The sequence below is a fragment of the Diospyros lotus genome, chromosome 8 (genome assembly GCF_014633365.1).
Source record: "Diospyros lotus cultivar Yz01 chromosome 8, ASM1463336v1, whole genome shotgun sequence".
NCBI classification, from domain to species: Eukaryota; Viridiplantae; Streptophyta; class Magnoliopsida; order Ericales; family Ebenaceae; genus Diospyros; species Diospyros lotus.
This window is the reverse complement of record NC_068345.1, coordinates 7,402,563-7,425,128: the sequence shown is the minus strand read 5'-3', so window position 1 is coordinate 7,425,128 and position 22,566 is coordinate 7,402,563. Positions and strand designations below refer to the sequence as shown.

The window sequence follows — 22,566 nt, the reverse complement described above, 5'->3', positions numbered from 1 at the left end:
ATCAACAAATGTGATTTCACTATCAATAGAATGTGTGATATGGCATCATAAGCCTATTTATGAGCTAAAATCTCAACTAAAAGATAATTAATCCTAATTAGGAATTATAATTATTCAAATAAAAGTTAATCTTACTAAATTCAAAAGTTCAAATAAAACCTAAATCTTAACATTAAACATTAAAGTTTAACAATGATAATTCCTCCTCATCAAATAGCCTTCGATGGAGGATTAGTAAATGCGTAGCCCCAGAAGAAACGGATAGGATTCTAGTTGATCAGTATAACAGATGTCTACTTAGATTAAAGTACCGGGCAACCAAGCTTCATCATGGCCACAAAATTTATGCTCCCTTTCAGCAGAAAAATGGAATACATATCACAACACTGGTATCCGAAGAGCTGCCAGATTTGCAAAACAGCACCCTTGAGATAACCATGATTGGTCGATCACATTGAGATTGCCAAGCTGGAACCACATCTAGGCTGTATCAGTTATTTCAGAATTGATATTGTGTTAGAATGAAACAATGAACCTCTATGCATCAGCGATGCAAATCAATCTACTTTCCATTTCAGGCCGGACAAGCCATTTATCCAATACTGGAAAACAAAGAATAAAGCACCTTAATTCATTAATCAACTATAAAAGCACCCACTGTATATCTTATCTCTCTGGAAACTTTCTCTTCAAATTCGACACTGAAGGAGCATTTGCTTGAGCCTGACCAAAAACTGACCTGCATGACAACGTCGACAAGATGAGTATGCTCAGGTACTACCGCCAGGAAATAAGCATTTAGATAAAACAGTTTCGCCTTGACAAAGACAAGTAGCTAAAATAGAGAACTGCTTTTGCAACATCCAGAACACCATTGGATTAATATTTTCACAGATAAACAAACTTTTTTTACCAAGTCTCAAATGCACTATATATTACCATTTTTCTTTTGCAAGAATGCAAGTTAAGAAGGTACAATAGCCTTCTGCTCTCTTTATTTTTGTGCAGGACGGAGCCACAAAAACAGCATTTGGGGTGTGAAATGTCCCTGAAGGGCTAATTGTAATTTTTTTTAAAGTCAGAACATTGTCAGTATCAATTGCCAGTTTAGTCATGTGATGAAGACCGCAAAATACATGCGTATATATGTTAGCTTTTTATACTGTTAAAGATTAGTAAATGCATCATAAGGGTCGGTTCTTAAGCCACTGCAATATCTTCAGCTCCCCTCAACAAGATACAACCCAAATGTGCAAAATCAGGGTATGGCAAGTCAATCAATACCATGAAAAGTGCAGTGACATGTAAAGTCAAAAAATAAAGAATTTACAAGAAATTTTCTTGAGAAGATCCAAGACTAGTGCTGTGGAGACACAATGGCTAATGAGGCATGGTAATTAGAGGTGTCATGACTATTAGACCACAACCATATCATTACAACTATGAATGTCTCCCCATTATGTCAATGGAATCTCTCAAACCATTAAATTTTTGAGCCAGCAGCAAGACAGAGTGAATGAATTTTATAACCCGGACCATATGAAGAGCTTCTTTTTTACTTGGGCACTTGGTCCATCCTCATTTTTCTTCCCATCTTTAAGAAAGAAAAGGTAAATCTACAGTGCTTTTTTCTCAACACATATACAAAGCTAGGTCGGTATGATAGGATTCTGTGTTGGAGATAGAGCTCTCCCAATTCATTACTGGGGCAGCACTTGCATGTTCTCCAATTGCTATGGTGTTCACAAGGGGTGTGCAGCCAAACTGGTAAAACCGAATTGAACTAGGGTGTTCAGTGCAGTTTCTGTTCTTCATTTGACGAAAACCAAAGGTTGCTGTTCAGGCTCAGTTTGGGGTGCTGAAAAACTGAGCTGAACAAAAAACCTGAACCAAATTTAAAAACCAAGTCCAACCGAAGTTTAACCCTTTTACTAGAATTAATATTATGCTGCTATTAGAATTCTTTATGTGTTATATATTATTAAATATATCTTATACACTGCACTGTGCACAGCAAAGAGCACAATGCACACATATTAATATATCATTATGTATTATTCTGCTGCTACTGTGTAATTTTTTGTACACACATTATGCAGTGATTACACGAGTCTTGTACACATTACAATAAATTATCCATATTTTGATTTGTATTTTTGACATTTCTTATTTCTTAGTTTTATACAAGTATTCTCATTAGTTTTGAATGATATTATTATAATAATTTGGTTATATTAATACTTCGATATTTTTTATCAACCTGAACTGGAAAAAACCAAACTAAGTGGTTCGGTTTCATTTTGGTTTTTCCCTCTCCTCAGTTCAGTTTTGGTTCGGTCATTTTGAAAAACCAAAGAGTTTAGTTCAGTTCAGTTTTTACGAAAAACTGAACCATGCACACCCCTAGTGTTCACAAAAAATGGTCTACAGCTAAATGAATGTATGGTCAACTCAAAACATATTCACAAGCTCACAAGAAAGGAGGAACAAAGAAGGAGGGGGAAAGTACAAAGACAACATCACATAACAAAAAAACTACAATATCAAAAAGGCTAAGCAAGCAAACTTTATACTCTTGTTAAGTGTATTCTCAAGCAATATATATTAAACCATGTTATATAAGTATGAATTTGATATTTACCAGGGAAAAAAGAAAAAGATAAGATAAAATAATTTGAAGAATAGCATGACCAAATAACAAAAGCCTTTTTCAGCATCTTCAACTGATACAAGAAATAATTACAGTCAATAGTCAACAGTATGACGCATGGAATTAAACATGCAAATAGATGGCAACTTCAACTACAGACATGCAACAGCCTAAATCAGTGTCTTAAAAAATAAATACGTAAATAAAAGATCCTCACCCGCATGTTGAACATTTCTTGTGATGCTTACAAAATATTGATAAACAAACAGAACATATGTAGCCCATATCAATTGTGTTTTTGTGACAAAAGCACCTGCAAGTTTCAGGTTTTCAATAAGACTAACTGCAACAAATAACAGAAGCAGATTGCGAGGAAAAACTAACGCAAAAGAGTTTTAAGATAAAAAAAAAAAAAAACTTTTCCAACTGTTAAATTGAAGAAAAACAGGAATTATCCCCCACAAATTGGCAACATAAAAACAGAGAAATTATCAAACCATGTGAGAAGTAAAATACACACACGCAGGGACAGGAAAACTTAGTAGCAATCGATGAAACATGAAGTGTAAGTCAGACCAGCAAAATTAGCTTGTTGCTTAATTATAACTTCTGATCCACAACTGTAAGTGAACATACAGCTTTGCCTTCTTGAACAGAATATTGGATTTAGCAGTCCTGGCAGAACATAAGACTCATTTTCTTTTATGAAGTTGCTTCCTCTAAACTGATATATATACCCGCGCGCATTCAATGGTTTATAATTACAAATCAATTCTCATAGATATAAAGTGAATTGGAACACTATATTCATCAGTTGATTTAACCAGAACAGTTATGATGAAACATGGGTAAACTTTTACTTGGAAACGCAAAATGGTTTGTTGCTGATTTTGGTTTGGTGATGAATTTCAACCGTAGTTTAGAGGAACCGGAGTACAAGAAAAATAGAGGAAAGCAAAAGAGTATTCATAATGGAAAAATAAGTTGAAAACTAATGGACAAGGCTCCTCCCACTGCCCTCATTAGTAAGTTTTGACACAAGAAATTAGACTATAGTTGTAGCCAAGTGGAGGTTCTAGTCAGATAGAGTGAAGGTGGAGCTGCACATAATGAAAGCAATTGTTAGAATCCAGGCCATAAATGGTGAAATCTTGATATTTCTTAGCAAGACAGAGAGGATGAAGAAAGTGGTGAAAACAGTTGTCAATGGTAACTAAGCAGCTGCAAGTTTTTTTGGGCATGGTGAGGTGATACTGTTGGAATGAGAAATACAAACGTATGTCAAAATACTGCACAAGCATAAGCCAGCACACACACACACACAGAAAGAGAGACAATAACTCTTTCAGTTTAACTTCTTCAGACTCTGCACAGACTGTGCATCAACTGTGCAGTACTTGTCATCAAGTAAAAAGGAAGGCAGTGTTGGTCCATACAATTCCAGTGCTCCCAGAGAGAGAGAGAGAGAGAGAGAGAGAGTTAACTCATTATATACCTAGCTACTATTATAAGAAATGAATCCGAAAGTTTTCTTTTATGTACCTCTTGCCTTTTTGCAAAACAAGGGTGAGAATGAATACAAAAACAAACCTCCCGGACTGTTGCAACACAAGGAGCCTCATCCACTGGGACACTTCTTTCTTATAGATGATGGAATTGCAAATACCCGTCTCCTCCCTCTCTCCAACTGTTTGGCTATGAATTCCCTCTCAACTGCATGCTATAGTTCCTTTGGGGCTGACTAATTTTTATTTCTTCATTTTTTTTGTCCACCAAACTTCTTTTTTGAAAAAGAAAAATGGAAAAAAAATAAATAAATGGTCCCACTGCCATTCTTATCATAAACTAGCAACTTGAATGTCAATTTAGTAATTTAAGGCTTTTATGAATAATAGGTTTTAATAAGTCAAAAAAGATAAATTAACACTTGTATGAATTATGAATAATAAACTCTTAACAATTGAAAAGGATTAAAACATACTGTAGCAAATAGAAACAGACAAGTATGCTGTTGCAATCTTCCTTACTATCACATTATTCTTTATTATATATAAACAACAACAACATATCCAGCCTTTATCCCACTATGTGGGGTCGGCTACATGAATTCTAGACTTCCATGTATTTCTGTCTTTTGTCATATCCTCATTTAGATCCATATATTTCATATCAAATTTTAACGTCTCTCCCAAAGTCTTCTTGGGTCTACCTCTACCTCTTTTTGTGACTAATTGTTCCATTTCATCACCTCTCCTCACAGGAGCGTCTCTTAGTCTCCTTCTCACATGACCAAACCATCTTAGTCTAGTCTCTCTCATCTTCTCCTCGATTGGCACTACTCCTACTTATTACGAATAACTTCATTTCTAATTTTATCCTTTTTTGTATGTCCGCACATCCATCTTAACATCCTCATCTCCGCTACACTCGTCTTTTGCTCATGCTGGTATTTGATTGCTCAACATTCTGAGCCATAGAGCAAGACTGGTCTTATAGCTGTCCTATAAAATTTTTCTTTCAATTTTAATGGGATTTTACCATCACATAACACCCCCGATGCATTTCTCCATTTTAGCCAACCTGCCTTAATTCTATGTGCGACATCCTCGTAGATTTCTCCATCTTTTTGAATCACTGATCCCAAATATCGAAAATGGTCTTTTCTTTGTAAGATTTGGTCTTCTAATTTTATTATAACATCATCCACTCTTGCATTTTTACTAAATTTGCATTCCATATATTCTGTTTTCTTTCTACTTAATTTAAATCCCTTAGATTCTAAATTGTTTCTCCACAACTCAAGCTTAGTGTTCACTCCTCCTTTTGTTTCATCCACCAACACTATGTCGTCTGCAAATAGCATACACCATGGCACATCTGTCTGAATATCTTTAGTGAGTTCATCCATTACTAGGGCAAATAAGTATGGACTTAATGCAGAACCTTGATACAGTCCTATTGTAGTTGTAAATGGTTCAGTATCCCCTCCGCATATTTTGACCCTTGTCTCTACACCATGATACATGTCCTTAAGGGCTTGTATATAGAATATTTTGACTCCTTTCTTCTCTAAAACCCTCCATAATACTTCTCTAGGGACCCTATCATAGGCCTTTTCTAGATCTATAAACACCATATGTAGCTTCCATTGTTGACCTACCAGGCATGAAACCAAACTGATTTTCTGACACCTTTGTTTCCTTTCTGAGCCTCTGCTCTATTATTCTCTCCCAGAGTTTCATGGTATGACTCATTAACTTAATTCCTCTATAATTTTCACAGTTTTGAACATCTCCTTTGTTCTTGTATATAGGAACCAAAGTACTCTTCCTCCACTCATCTGGCATCTTTTTTGATTTAAGGATGGCGTTAAATAGTTGCGTTAGCCAGGAGATGCCCTCTTCTCCCATGCATTTCCATGCTTCTATTGGTATATTATCTGGTCCCACTGCCTTATGATTTTTCATCTTTTTTAATGCTTGCCTTATTTCATTTGAACTTATGCGTCGATAGAATGTGTAGCTCACATTCCCTTCGGAGTTACTAAGATGTCCCAACCTAACTCTTGTGTCACCACCATCATTGAATAATTTTGTGAAATACTCCTTCCATCTCTCCTTAATCGCTCCCTCATTTACTAAAACATTTTGATTGTCATCTTTTATGCATTTCACTTGATTTAAATCCCGTGTTTTTCTTTCTCTTACTTTAGCTAATTTATATATATCCCTTTCTCCATCTTTTGTATCAAGTCGTTTATATAGATTCCCATATGCTTTTGACCTTGCTTCACTAACAGCTCTTTTTGCTGCCTTTTTTGCTTCTTTATAATTTTTTTGATTTTCTTCATTGTTGCATTGATATACCGCTAGCAAGTTTTCTTATTTTTAATTTTCAATTGTACCTCTTCATTCCACCACCAAGACTCCTTAAGGTTAGGGGCTCTACCATTTGTCTCTCCAAGGACTACCTTTACCGTGCTTCTCAGAGCATTAGCCATTTCTTTCCACATTTGGTTTGTCTGTCTTTCTCCATTCCATTCCCTTCTATCCCTTAATTTTTCTTTGAAGATTAGTTGTTTCTCCCCTTTTAAATTCCACCACCTGATTCTTGAATTTTGTTTTATGTGATTTTTTCTCTTCCAATTTCTTACTTGGACGTCAAGTACTAGAAGTCTATGTTGAGTAGTCAAACACTCTCCCGGTATCACCTTACAATTCCTACAACATAACCGATCCTCTTGTCTCATGAGGAAGTAATCTATTTGGGTGCTTGAGGTGATATTTTTATATGTGATTAAGTGTTCGTCCCATTTTTTGAACCTAGTATTGGTTATAATGAGCCCATATGCCATAGCAAAATCTAGGATAGATTTACCCTCATTATTAATTTCCCCGAATCCATACCCTCCGTGTACCTCTCTATATCCGTTTCCGTCTCTACCCACGTGCCCATTTAAGTCACCTCCTATAATCACTTTCTCTCCTCTTGGTATCATTTGTATGAGTCCCTCCCTGGTCCTCTCAGAATTTTGCTTTTATCTCATCACCTAACCCCGCTTGTGGTGCATATGTACTAAAGATATTCATAGTCATTCTTCCTAGACTAATCTTCACCATAATAATCCTATCCCCTATTCTCTTTACATCCACTACCTCATCTATTAAGCTTTTATCCATAATAATCCCCACTCCATTTTTCGCTCGATCAGTTCCTGTGTACCATATTTTATATCCAACTTCTGATAAAGTTTTTGCTTTTTTCCCTACCCATCTCGTCTCTTGAAGGCACATAATATTAATTTTTCTCCTAATCATCACATCCACCACTTCCATAGCTTTGGCCTGTTAATGTTCCTATGTTCCATGACCCAATCCTTAATCTATGATTTTGTTTTTGGCCTTGACTTTGGATTTGATTTTGTTTTTGGCCTTGACTTTAAATTTGATTTTGTTTTTGATTTTGGTTTTGGTTTTGGTTTTGATTTTGATTTTGGTTTTGATTTTGATTTTGGACTAGCTTCTTTACCCACATCCGTCCAAGTAAATGCGGGAACCCTTGCTCATTTATCACTACATCCGAGCGCCGATGCAGCGACCCTAGCTCACTTGTCACTACACGGGGGCAGTGTAGCGCGTAGCTATGAAAGGTTACGCCCACGCCCAAACGATTTTTCATAATTTGTCTAGAGTTCATGTTTTGGATCCGACTAAGTTTTACGTTGGCTGTCGGCTACCTAACACAACCCTCCTCCTTTATCCGGGCTTGGGACCGGCAGTGGATAACATCCCCAGGCGGAGACATAATTGCTAGTGCTTCAACCTTGTAAGTATAGTCTTTATTTTACAATTTACATAAAATTGACTAAACTCTTTTATGGAATCTTTTCTTGGATATCAATTGTCGCTTTTTCTTCTATCTTTTTTTTTTCCGTATTGCACCACACTACTTAAGATGCAATAATTCATTAAAAACTAGAGCTATGACATATTTAACATGTTTCCAGAAGAACAAAAGAATTAAGCAAATGCAAGAAGGCACAAAAACTATTTTTTATTGCTTTGAAAATATAATAGCTGAGGACATGGTAACAACCAACAAAAATTAACAATTCTTACGAGTTATCAGACCACTAAATAAAGCAAGAAAAAAGAAGTGCATTTATGGAAAATATAAACACAAAGACCAGTAAAATTTCCAAGTCATAACTTACGAGGCACGGAAATCCACCCCTACAGGCTTTGGTAGCTGTAAAAACCTCCGAGAATGCAAATCAGTGGCAAATACTGTCTGCATACAACAACAATCTCTAATTGGCACCCACAGAGTGACCCACCAAAACACAAAAAGGTATATCACATTAAAAAAGAAAGAAAGATAAAAGAGAACAGCAAAGCCAGGACGGAGCATGGAATCAGAACTCTTCTGCTGGCAAGTTGAATTAAAAGAAAAGGATAAACAAATAATATATATATATATAACCTTCATCCACAACTTGTCTATGGTCATAATGATACACCTTAAACTGAAAATAGAAAACAAAAAGGAAGATACAAATCCAATGAAATCATACATGACAAAACATTAATGGAAGTAATACATAAAGTTTCACTTGGAGTCCTGGGAACAATGAAGTATGAGATAAAAAAGGTGTTCACACTGCACTGAGGCTCCCAGCTTTATGAGGGTCCAAGAAGAATCATGTTTGTATGCAGCCCTACCCTTACTTCACAAAGAGACTGTTTCTACAACTCATATTCATGACCTTGTAATCACAAAGGAGCAGCCTTATCTTCACCAGCAAGGCTCACTCCCGACAATGAAGTATGAGATGAAAATACAAAAAATATGTCAGCGTATTGGCACTAGAGACAGGATCACTGAAAGTAGAATGTAGTTGTCAAGGAAATTTATGCAAGGCTGGGTTACTTCAATATCAAAAATCAGAGAAGCAATAGAAAAGATAAATTTCCATACAACAAATAGGATCAAATCTTGCAAATATACTTAAAACATTCTGCCATATATGATATCAGAAAAGAATTATGAACTAATGGTCAATGAAAAGGACTTAAAACAAGTTAAATATTTGAAGCTGGCATATTAACTTCAGATCTTATACCCTCAGAAAGGGTTTGTCATGACCCAATGAGCAATAAAGGGGTAATATGGTAATAGGCTTATGATGATTGTTAGAAGATATTTTACAAGTTGTTAGGAGCACATGGGTGCTGTTAGGAAATTAGTTAGTAGCCAAATATGCCTATATAAAGGGCTACAGTAAACGGAGAGACATTATGCTTGAATGAAAAATGAATATTCTCATTTCTCTCTAGAATTCTCTCCCAATCTCCCACACGTTTCTCTCTTGTTTCTCCCCCCTTTCTCTCAAGTCTCAATATCTCTCCCTCAATTCTATATGTTATCTTCCCCCATTTCTGTCCAAATTCCCCTCCAAACATTATGTTCTTAACCCTAAGCCTCTCGGATCCTTCTAAATTCCAATCTAATCCTAGCTAAACCCTATGTTCATGGCAATTGGTATCAAAGCAGTCAATCCTTGGTTGTGGTTCCGATTCGATTTGAAGGCTAGTGCAATCAATTTTAGTCATTATAGTCTAAGGTCTAGTGATTCAACGGACTCAACGAGTTAAAGCATTCCAGCGAGTTTAGGTGGGTCTCTCAGCTGAGGATTAATTTTCGGCCATTGATGCTCGGAATTAGATTTCGATGCATGGAGGTGATTAACGGCCATTGTACTTTATGCTCAGAATTTGAAGACGATTACGATCGGTATTAGCAGGTGAGTTCAAGCGACAATCAGTGTTAAGCATCGGGAACTATTTGTTCGAAGGCGATCTACAATTAAGCGATCGAGCAATTAAGTTGTCTACACTCTAGATCTGAGTTGGAAGGGAACAAGGAATGAGCGAAACCAAGAGGGCGCAAGCGGATCTTGGCTCGAATTTGTAGGTGGAATCCCTTATGGGAGGCGAATTCCTTTAATTTTTTTGCTAGTTGATTTTCAACCCCTAGGTTGCAAAAATTGATCAAGCTAGGCGAACTCCCTAACCACAACAGTTCTCTGCTATGTTCCCGTGATCAATTTCTTGTTGGATCTCGGAATTTGATTCCGACACACTAGGAGGTGAGTGTCGGCTAATACTTTGGGCTTGGAAATTTGAAGGCGACTAGGCCAATTGGCTTCGACTGTGCTTTCGACGACACCTAGAACAATTCCAGTTGATTGGAACTTGCAGGCGAATTCAACCTCATTGATTCCGACGGAGGAATTCTTGGCTAATTAGCCTTGAGGCAGTTGATTATCCAACAGATCTAGCGAATTATGGTGATCCTCAATTGTTGTGATTCCGATTGTGATTTTCGGCTGAGAGTCAGACGCTCTAGGGCACTCTAGGAGGCCAATCAAGTCGTTGTAACTGTACAACTTCTTTCGTTCCTAAAATAAGCTTGACTTTGAAGCAGAACAGCGCAATTTGCCACCTCTTGGATCAATTTCAAAGTCTCTATTGGTGAGGAGTCGATCCATTTCTGGAGGGGTGATTGGAGTCGATCCATTGAAGAGACTGCTAAGGGCGACTAGGCTATTTTGTCCCAACAATGCCTTCGATGACTCTTAGTTGTGAATCTACACAATTGATCAAGGAAGGTGAGTCCGAGGGCAATTCTAGCAAGTATAGGGATTCATTGCAGCAGGCGAGTCAGAAGATTAGATAGCCCTGGGTGACTCTTGAAGGCCGATCAAGTCACTATAACGTGCGATTTATCCTGTGACGGAATCAGGTTTAACTTGGAAGCGAGTTTCTAGACGCCTACAACGATTGCTTCTCAATTCCGGTGGGTAATAGAATCTATTTGATCCCCAATAGAATCATCCAGAGTTGTTCCTCGACTAGCGATCCCATCAGTGTTTTGAGTTATGATGGCCGATGAGATTAGGATGAAACCAAGAAGATCTCAATTGTAGTAGAAGATTTCTACCATGACGGGTAGTTCATGCATGAGACAAATGGAGCCTCAATGGCAACAGAAGAAGACTGCATTTTCAGCTAGAAACAACGGGAAACATGAGGAGTTTAGCCAGAAGCCTCAGGCAAGGGAAAGAAAGTTTGAGAATGAGATCAGCTAAGTAGACAAGGAAACAAGAAGTTGGGTACATGATACGAGCAAGGAATTCAATTGTATGTTACACGAGCAGTTGCAAGAGTTTGCAATGATACTGACTGAGAAGTATCATTACAGCTTTCCCGTAGAATTTTTCGAGGATTATTGTGGAAGTTTTAATAAAGATGACTTCCTTAAAATGAAACAGCCGAAGGAGAAGTCAAGATTATGGAAGAGCGATTCATTACTTACTTTAGATTTTGGGCAAAAAAAAAGAAGTATTCTAATTTCAGCAATAATGACAAGAAGGATGACTACAATATCGGAAATGGTATTGGTGGTGAATGGCATTATCCAAAGGGAATCGGTGACAATCAGGTGGATAGAACAGCAGATGCAAAGGGACCATCGAATATTTTTAAAAAATAAGTTCATATAGAAGAAAATTCCAGCAAACACAAAGAAGAAGATGTTCTTGGACTGTCAACATGGAAACAGGAAATTCTGACAAAAAAAGTAGTTAAGGTTGTTTTGTAGCCAAGGGAAGAGTTAATACATTTGGATGTGCCTAATAAGGGTTGGCATGTCACACTCGTAGAAAAGAAAGATGTTGATTTCTCTTTCATTCAAGGGAAATCTGCTACGAGTTATGACTTTGAAAGTAGTTCTCTCCACCTGCAGCAAATTCAAAGTAGTGAGAAATTTTGGAAGTCAATGGTAGTTGGGGAAAAGCTCAGGGAGGTAGCTGAAGAAGTCAAAGGTGTTATCGAAGAGAACAAGACTTCTGTTGTTGTGTTGGTTCTTCCTCCAGTTGGCAAATCCGAATGCGTGTCTATTGAACTAAAGGATGAATAGATGGCTGAAGAACTAGTTAGTCAACCATCTAGGTTCAAAATAACCAACATTGAAGATGATGAGAAGAGGGAAACACATGTGGTAACCCATCAAATGGGTGGATTTCATAATGAACATCATTTGACAGCTTTAGGGTTGCAGGTTTCAGCTGCCACCTGTGACAGGGAGTGGCTAAAGTCATTGAAGGCGTTTGATGTGGACATATTGACAGGTTTTGGCATCGTATTGGATCCTCATACTATGGGTACCAGCAATCTTAATTTGGTAGCTATTGCAAACCCAAGGGAAATGGTATGTTATTCCTTGGAGGTAGATGCAGCCTTGACTAAAATGATCATTATTTTTGTTCCAGTTGATAAGAACCTAAGAACGAAGAAAAAGAGACCTAGAAGGAGAAAGAAAGAAAGAAGAATGAACCAAATAGAGAAGGTTGGAATTGGATGAAGAGCCATGACTACTTGCAAGTTCTTGGAGACAAGAACTCTCTCAAGGAGGGGGGAATTAACATGACCCAATGAGCAATAAAGGGGTAATATGGTAATAGGCTTATGATAGTTGTTAAAAGATATTTTACAAATTGTTAGGAGCACATGGGTGATGTTAGGAAATTAGTTAGTAGCCAGATATGCCTATATAAAAGGCTACTGTAAACGGAGGGACATTATGCTTGAATGAAAAAAGAATATTCTCATTTCTCTCTAGAATTCTCTCCCAATCTCCCTCACGTTTCTCTTGTTTCTCCCCTCCCCCCCCCCCCTTTCTCTCAATATCTCTCCCTCAATTCTATATGTTATCTTCCCCCATTTCTGTCCAAATTCCCCTCTAAACATTTTGTTCTTAACCCTAAGCCTCTCGGATCCTTCCGAATTCCAATCTAATCCTAGTTAAACCCTAGGTTCATGATAGGGTTCATTTGTCCATCTCAGCAAAATTCCTTCTTTTCTTAATACCTATAATTAAAAGGCAATGGCCAACAAATATAATAGCATATAAATAAATCATTTAAAACCATGATGGGAGCCATTATCAAGGATAAGAATCAAATTCGTAAATTTTCTTAATAGAAACCAACAATCAGCTAGGCTCTAAAATAAGTAAAATTTTTTAGTACTCAGATTCTCAAATTGTTACAAATGGCATCAATCAAACTTTTAAAAGGTAGTTGGGAATAAAATTTTCTAAAACCACCTATCAAACAACCATCACAAGTGTTTCTTATTCTACTAAAGAAAAGCCAAAAATAACATTGAATTAAAGATTTTTTTGAATTATTCTACAATGTTTGGATTATCCCAAGTGGTGCTCCTATGCCAAGCCTTTTCATTACTAATGTTAAATTTTTTTACCAGGATCAAGCATAGAAGCACAGAGTACAAACAACATGGTAAGTCTTCTAAAAGATTATGCTTAAATAAACAAACTATCACATACAAAACAATTCACCACCTTTAAATGACAATTCACCCTCCCACACAAAGCCTCTGTTAGTAAATGTTAAACCCCTTCTCTATGTCACACATAAAAAGCAGATGACACAACAAATTTTCTGAAAATTAATATCAGAAAACAAGCTATAAAACACATAAACTAGTTTACCCACTTTGAATAACAATCCACCCACTGTTTTAGGGGCTATATTCTATACGTCACACTATACAATCCTAATATCAAGCAAAGACAATTTTATTGCATAATTCAGTTCAATAAATAATGCACTTGTCTACATTAATTTAAACCCAAAGTAAAAACACAACTTGAAATTAATACATGACGAAATGAATAAAATCATCATGGAAAATGGAAACTTAAGTAGTGGCACGCATAGAGCAACAAGGGAAAGAAACAAATAGTAACTGGTCTTCAAACAGGATGATGACTTAATTATGCAGTGTGTGATCTAACTTTTAAGTATTAATATAAACTCTAAATAAAATATTCTTTTAAATAGTTTTAAAAAGTTGAGTAGATAATAGCTGTACATTTAGTCTGAATTTTTTGGTAAATATAACTACATAGCTGTACATTGTACTTCATTTTTAGAAAATACATGCACATAGCTATAAACAAAATATCACAAGTTTGCTTAAAGTAATACTTGAAGAATTAACTATAATAACTATTCAGATGAATTTTAAATTTGCCATGGATTTTGAACAGAATGCATTAAAAGTGAAATCGTTTAGGAAGATGGTAGTAAGGAAGAAATGAAGAAGCATGAGCCACATGTTGCAACCACCATGGTAATAGCATATACTCTTGTATTATCTACAAGTATGGCCCTGTTCAGTTATAGTTTCTAGATTTTTGCTTTCTTTGTTTTCCCTGTTTTTGAAGCCAAAAGTCACAATAACTTTGAGCACCAGTGAAAACATTTTTACCCCTAAAATTGGGATGTTCTGAGATCAATTTCATAAAAGTACTTTCAGAACTAGTTCACCAAATGCATTCCTTGAGTTTACCTGGTTGTAAAACCAGAAAACAATTTTGAAACTATAACCAAACAGACCCTACCTTTTCTGCCTTTTAATAAGATAGAGATGCTGATGTATTAAAAACCACAAGGTGAACAATATTACATGAAACTAGACAACTGGTGTAGGAAACAAGAACAAAAAAAACAGAAATATGCACAGAAAAAGAGATGAACTAAGTGTGAAATACAAAACAATAAAAGTCTTTAAGGTAGGAATTTTATTTTCCTCATGCTAACTCCAGATTAGACCTTTTAAATGACCTGTGATTCCATATTGTCCAATTAAGTAAGAAACCTACCGAAAGATACTGAAAAAGCCCATCTAGTTGTTGGGGTTTCAGATACACACCGCCAGTTATGTAAGAAGCCTGTCAAAAGAATATGCATCACAATCAATCATAAAACAACTGACAGCTTCTGAAAATGATGTGAAAATATGGATGCAAAACGAAAAAACAAAAATATATGTGACCTGCTGAAGGAAAGCAGAATGCTGTGCCCCTACAACACAAGAATCTATGGGTACCTGCAAGCAAACTGAGAATATTTAGATTTTTTCAGACTGGCCAACATGAAAACCAAATCGTATTAGAAATTCACAAATACTTGCAAACTGACATATCCCTCCATTTCTGTTCTCTTCCTCTTTTTTAAATTTCAACATTATTCATACTTCTGAAGACCAAGTCAAGGAGTAATTACAGTTAAATGAACGCCATCGAGAATAATCAAAACAATGACATACAACAAATTTAAGTTAACACCTTTGAAAGGATACTCAATGATACATTCCGCAATCAAGTAACTTGAAATCATTTAGACAATCTCCCAAAAACCTTAACTATAACATCATACTAATTTTTTATCCCACCATGTAGAACGAATTCTACCTTTCCATTCGTTTCTCTCTATGGTTTTATTTTCTGTAAGCCCCATATAATTAATATCAATCTTAAGTGTCTTCCACAAAGTTCTTCTTGGTACCTTTTCTACTAAACACGTATTCCATTTCATCCACTCTCCCCATAGGAGCTTCTATTCTCACATGAACAGACCATCTTGATCGTGTCCCTCACATTTATCTTCAATATGAACCACTTCGACCTTATTACAAATAACCTCATTTATAATTTTATATTTTCTTGTATGGCTGCACATCTATCTTTGCATCCTCATCTGATTATGCTCATATTTTGCACATGTTAGTGCACTACAACCCAACATTTTGTCCCGTGCAACAAACCTGGTTGGAATAGTTGTCTTATAAAATTTTCCTTTTATCTTTAATAGAATCTTATTATTGCAGAAAACACCAGAATTAGGCGAAAAACCTAAACTATAAAATAATGAAACAGACGTGGGGAAACAATTAATGAATGCTAAAGCGCTGCAGTATGCATGTGATTAGGATATCAAAAAATAACATTTGAAGTCAGTCCATTTAACATAATTTTTCAAATTGGAAGAGAACTTGAAAATTGAAAAGGTTCACAGACAAGGTACTACCTATCAGGCAGGGAAAAATACAATCACTGCAGGTGGTAATGGTCGTGTATCATGATTGCAGAAACAAGGGAACAAAAATGATTTAGATGCTCATGGACACAGTGGCAATGTAATGGTAAGGATGGCAGCCACGAAGCTTTGGGGGCTGAAGGTTATGAACTTATGGAGACAGATGTCAGTGGCTGCTAAATGGAAGGCAAAGCAGCCACACAGATGGAGAATAACAGTTACCAAAAACTTACAAGTAGTGCAATATCAGAGACTGATGGATGAAGATGTAGGTTTCCTTGGTGAAATCCTCAAGCTTTGCTTCATACTTTTCAACTAAATCATTCAGTTGGAATATTCTAGGCTGCATGATTTGCAGACTACACACTAAGAATATAACTAAAACATGTTTCAATATTGCTCTTTTCCCAAAACTCGTAATAAAATGTTGTTTCCAATCCCATAAGACAGTTGCACACAAATCCTGATTGAATGTCGTGAATGGGAAATAACACATCTGAAGCCCAAGAATTAGTTTAAAATGAGGAACATGTTAAACTTCATGGTAGATAAGCATCAAGTATCATATCATCAGAATGTAATTATTTCACACCAGTCCTACCACAACCATTCCTCTCCCCAGTTTATGTTGGATTAACCATATTCAGTAAAAGATAGCTAACAGTAAAACACTGTCTGCACTAGTGATGTAAATGAGGCCCCAATTAATTGCATTTACATGTTTAATAAATTTTCAAAAGAGCCTTATACCTATATCCTCATTTTTATACTGACTTTAATGTAATTCTTGCACTGAACTTGAAACCGAACATTACTGAAACCTTCTTAAGATATCTGGCAGTTTTGAAAGAAAGGTCTGAGAAACAAGTGCAAGGAAAAAGAACAGAGCAATTGATTAAAAGACCTTGAGAGAGAGAGAGAGAAGAAAAAGATTAGTTCAAATATCTCAGATCAATTGTTGAGAATGTTACTTTCATAAATGAGGCAGGATTGTCTAAAGAAGCAGTTCTAGAATTATATGGCAACTAAAATGAGGACATTATGACGGACATAAGACCATACAAGAAAAGACAATTAAAAATGAAATTATCCATAATAAGGTTGAAGTGAACCTGTTGAAAATGAAATGCACAAGATGATACTAGGGTGGTTTGGACATGTGAAAACAAAAACCAATAGATGCACCTATCAGGAGGGTAGATGGCATGAAAAAAGTTTGTACAAAAATATAATAAGAAAGACTCATGAAAACTCTTGGCATAACAAGGGAAGATATGATTATGGGCAAAGATGATTGATAAACTAGAATTCATGCAGCCAACCCCTCCAAGTGGGATTAAGGCATGGTGTTGATATTGATATTGAGATTAGTTTAAATTTTTTAGTTGGTTGAGTGGGAAAAGGGTTTTCTCCCTTTAGACAAGGAGTTTTGGGTATTAGAAATCTTGTTGTCTTCAACAAAGTATAGAAGTGCCTTTCAAGGCTTGTGAGTGATGCTAGAGGCTCAAAGGAGGTCACCGTGAGTAAGCTATGGTAGTGGTCAACTGGGAAGGGTCGGTTTCTATTTATACACTAGGCTACAAACCTCTTGTTGTGGTGTTCCCTTTGTTTGAATCCTCAGTTTAGGTGCCACCTCCAAGCTTGGGAGGTAGACTCTTCCATATCCTTTTATAACTTGTTCCATGACTACACTTTAATCAACTAGGGGAAGGAAGGATGGGTAGGCAACCGTGGGGAGGAACATTTTTTATCTGTTCATTCTACGATACCTCATGAAGGCAAGGATGCACTAGCTTCTCCTAAAACACTTTAGAAGGCAAAAGGTCCTTCCTAGGACAACCATCTATGTGTGGTTTGCAAATCCAGGATTTATTCATACACTAGACAACCCAAAGAGAGAAAACAAACCATTCTAGATAGATGCTTCGCGACACTAAAGTTCAGCTATGAGTTGCTTGCTTGTCTCCTCATTTATTGCAAAATGTTTGGGAGGTATGGAGTTTGTTGTTGCTTATATTTAGTGCACGCTAAGTGAGGCCAAGATCTATCTTAGACCTCTTATGAGCTTGGAGTTTTCGAATTGCAATCACCAAATGCTCTAACAAGTAGTTCTCCTTTGTGAGATGTGGCACCTTTGAGAAGAGTGCACTTGTAGGGCTTTCAAGCAAGGAGCAACTATTATCTTTTTAGAAGGGAGCCGCTCACTTTGGCCTCTTTTTTTTGGATGACAGAGTATTGTCATTTTTGTTTAGAGTCTCTCTCGCCTTTTCCAGGTGATTTTTCATATTCATAGATAGCTAGAACCTTGTGACTATTAGATTCATAGGGTGGTTAGCACCTATAAATGGAGTCCGTATCCTTGACGTGTCTTTCTTTCCAAACATCATTTGCTTGTCCAAAAATATTAATACCCAAAAAAAAAAAAAATCAACTTTTTCCCTTTTGTGAGTAAGACTAAAACAACTTTATAGAAAATCATAATAAAGTAAGTCATTCACACCATGGAACAGATTTTGAAAAATAAATCAATTGGGAAAAGGGATAAGGATTATGGATGATTAACAATTACAAAATGTATTCAGAAGAGGAGATGGTGGAGAATTTGCAAAATCATTCATGATCCATGGTACAAAACCAAGAGTTACATCATTAATAGTTCACAAAATGACAAGGCACGTGCATTAGTGCCCTAACAAAGGGTTGTTTCTATTGTCAGGGAATTCATATCTGACAGATATTTTGATTAAAATAAGAATCTATTCACCCATTTGCGTAGGGCCTATATTGTAGGATTTTCTTTTCAGTTTTTTGTTTCCATTTTCATTATTTTGGAAATAAAATTAGCACTTGATCGCTTGCTTTTGTTTTCAAAAAAATTTATGACTTCTAGGAAATAAAATAAAAACAACAAAAAAAATTGTTTCCACAACTTCTATTTTGTCTTCATTTTTTTTTTTCACGTCCCTTGCCCTCCCCACTGCCTGCAACATGGCATTACACTTGCTCACTGCTTTGCAAGTGTCAAGGGAGGGTCTGTTGAAGATCTCATATTCAACATTACACTTGCTCTGCAAATGTAGTATTTCCACAACTCAAACCCGTGACTTCTAGTCATGAAGAAGCAACCTTACTGTTGCTAGCAAAGCTTGCCAAAAAAAATATTTAAGAAAAAAAACTAAAAATACCAAGCATGTTAATTTTCATTTTTTTAATTGAATATGAAAAACAAAACAAAACAAAACAAAACACAGAAAAAAAACAAAAAAAATAACTGTAAACTGTGTCGAATTGCCCCTTACATACTGCTCTTCAATTGCCCCTTGCATAACTGTTGTCTTTGAACTTTACACAATGAAAATTTGTTAATAAAAAATTGCTTCTTTTAATTTTGTTTCTTTATCAAAAGAAACACCGTTGGATAGAAATTGAGTCCCACAATGGTCCAATTAAAAGAACACACCAATTTGGCATAAAGCTAAAGGGCCCACGACCCATTGTCAATATAAAAATGGGCATGCCATGGCGGTACCAATTAATTATCAACATACTGTCTCAGAATCTACATGTGCACCTTACCCTTTACACAATAAATGAATAGCACCAATGATGAAGTTTATGTCACAGGAATGAAGCCTAATGCTGACTTCGAAGACATAGAAAGGTCTTTGTCATACTTAAATCATAAAACAAATTCTTGATTCGGTATTAAATGTCACAATTTAGCAGTGTCATAGCTGAAAGTGTTATATTTATATGCGCGCCGCATATTGGTTGGTCGAATCACAAAAAAAAATTCAGCAAGACAGCATTAAGTTGCCCATCAGAGACTCTCTAAAGATTAAGCTAAAGCATGAAATACCAAGATAAATATCAAATAAAGAACATGAAAGAAAGAACTAATATCATGTAACACGGGAAGAAAACTGTCAAGTTTACAGTGCACAATACCATGGAACGTTGGGCTGAAAATATTGCATTCATGATGGCAACATATCTGTGAATAAGAAATCCTGTCAGGGTAAACATCTTCAAGGAAAAAAATTGTCGATATGGCCAAAAATCATGAAAACGTACTGTCCAGGTCCATCAGGCGATCCATGCAAACACAAAATCTGACATCATATCAGTGACTTTGTAAGAGAAAATATTTATCTGATTAAAGAAACAACGACACTAATGAATGCAGAACCAATCAGTAAACCAAAAGATTCCTGGACATACCTGTCAAACACAAACATTAAGTTCAACAAATTACAGATCAAGCAAAAAAGCTTTCTATATACCAGACAGAATATTACCACAATTTCCAAATGAGAGCATGTTATAGGATCATAATTTCCAAACAGAAGTAGGCATTGCCATATGAACCATTACAACAAATTTCAATCATTGAACTTGTTTAACAATGCACAAAAGTTATAAACACTCACTCGAGGCTGCGGATGAAGTGGCCCTGAGCGAAACACCCGCTGTATATCTATGTTATCATATTAAGCCAAACAACAATTTCACACAGTAAGGGCTAAAAATCCACAAAGGTAACCACTGTTAAGGATACAACAAAGTGCCATAGACAAAGACCCAGATAACAAGGAAGACCCAATCCCAGCAGCAGCGCCCTCCTTGCTCAGTTGCTCATCTTTTGCTACAAACTCCTCCAATTTCGGTAACAAACTTTCCGCCCTCTGATTCGGGGCAGCCGTGGACGAATCATAGACATAGCCGCAAGTGTTGAAGCCGGTGGCGATCACGACAACTTGATTGAGTTGGTTAAGGAGGACAGTGGAGTTTAGAAATGCCAAGACCTGTAGACAACGAAACAGTAGAGATGAGAACTGGCGGCATTGGGTGGTGAATTAGAGTTTCGCAGAGAGAGCGGATTAGGGTTTTGCTTGGCGGTACATGTGAGATAAATTTGGAGAAGGAGAGGAAATCGGCGTTTGGCGTGCTCCAGAAGAAAGGGTTCGTGTCCAGCAACACCATCAGAAGACTAACATCGTCTACATTCACACGCACGAATCAGTACAAACGCATGGGTCTCTGTGTGATTGTCTGCAGAAATCTTTGAAGTATGCATGTATGTGGAAGGACAACTCTACAAATAGAAAGAGGAACCTGTGTAAAGCTTCGGAGGAAGCGGTGTCATAGCTTGTTTTATGGCGTTTCAGTCAGAGATAGAGAGCAGCAGCAATTTGCAGATATCGTAGGTGAACGGAGATTACGTCGATCGCCGTCGTCTCGTGTATTTGCAAGCTTACATCTCGCTTTCCCTAGAAAGTATCTAGCTCCGAGGGATGATCGAGTTCACTACATCTCCAATGGTTGCGGCGAACGAGTAATTTGTGCTATTTCCCTCTTTAATTTATTTATTTATTAATAAATTTTAATTCTAATTTATTTTACCTTGACTCAAATATGCTAGATTAATACTCAAATCAATTCAAAATCAACACAAAAATAATACACCAATAGCCCAAATATAAAAAAAAAATATACAAATAAAATAAAATAAAACACAAGAACAATTAAAATCAAAACCCAAACTAAAACCCACTAATCTAATTATCGTCGTGATTAATCAACTAAATTTATCCAACAATCTTAAGAGAAATTAGAAGCGCAATTATAGAAATAAAAAACATATCGTATTTGTTCATCTTCTCCAACCCTAGGTGATGGCGATGCTTCATTTTCTCCAATCCTAGGCCTTAGGTGATGGCGATGCTTCATTTTTTCCAATCGTGAGCGATGATAACTTGTATAAATTATTCTTTAGTCATGGATAATAGCAGTGTTCTAAAAATTGGCCTAGGCGCTAGGCGGCCGCTGGCCTTCCCGAAATTGCCTTAGTTGGGCCTCCTAGGCGTTGGCCCGAGTAATCGGCCAGCTTGGGTGCCTAGGCGGCGCCTAGTCGGCCTGCGCGCCTTGGCGCCCAACTCGTTGGCTCAGTCATTTTTAGGGTTTTTTTTGCTAAATCATTAAATCGAACCTCTCAACATCTCCCTATTTCTCTCTTCTCACCTGAACGCTGTTGCCGCCTCAACACCGCCAAGCTTCATCGGCCCGCCAGTAGCTCACCGCTGTCGCTGCGTCCAGCTCGATCCTCGCCGCCAAGTTTCATCGTCACCGCCTCTTATCTATCGCGTCCTCAGCGTCATCGTCGCCGCCCCCGTCCTCGCCGTCGAGCTCCATCTGTTGTAACCTCTCTCTCTCTCTCTCTCCCCGTCTCTCTGTGTGGTTATTGGGGCATTTGCTCTGTTTTTGTTTTTTGTTTTTTATTTTATTTTATTTTTTTTCTATTTAATATTTATATATAATTATAGATTTATATTTAGTTTTATTATTAATTATATATATTCTATAATATTTCCAAAAAATCCACTTAGCTGTTTGCTTATAGTATTGATTGTATGACTAATTAAAATGTTATTTATTAATTACAATAATT

At 36.6% G+C, this 22,566-nt stretch overlaps 1 protein-coding gene across 4 annotated transcripts; it reads right to left on the bottom strand.

The window, feature by feature from the left end:
• Positions 1–147: 147 nt before the first annotated feature.
• LOC127807330 (general transcription and DNA repair factor IIH subunit TFB4) lies at positions 148–21,462 on the bottom strand. Of its 4 annotated transcripts, none has more exons than XM_052345064.1 (12): positions 21,234–21,462; positions 21,021–21,118; positions 20,677–20,923; positions 20,549–20,595; positions 20,193–20,230; positions 20,067–20,112; positions 15,076–15,129; positions 14,903–14,971; positions 8,364–8,440; positions 2,868–2,963; positions 626–739; positions 148–485 (listed from the first exon to the last, which is right to left on the bottom strand). In XM_052345064.1, the coding sequence occupies exons 1-11, from the start codon at positions 21,262–21,264 to the stop codon at positions 667–669; spliced, it is 876 nt and encodes a 291-aa protein (XP_052201024.1). In that variant the 5' UTR covers positions 21,265–21,462; the 3' UTR covers positions 148–485; positions 626–666. The 4 variants fall into 4 exon arrangements, with proteins under 4 accessions (XP_052201024.1, XP_052201026.1, XP_052201023.1 ...); XM_052345066.1 differs by having other exon boundaries at positions 148–468; XM_052345063.1 differs by having other exon boundaries at positions 659–739.
• Between the last annotated feature and the right edge of the window lie 1,104 nt (positions 21,463–22,566).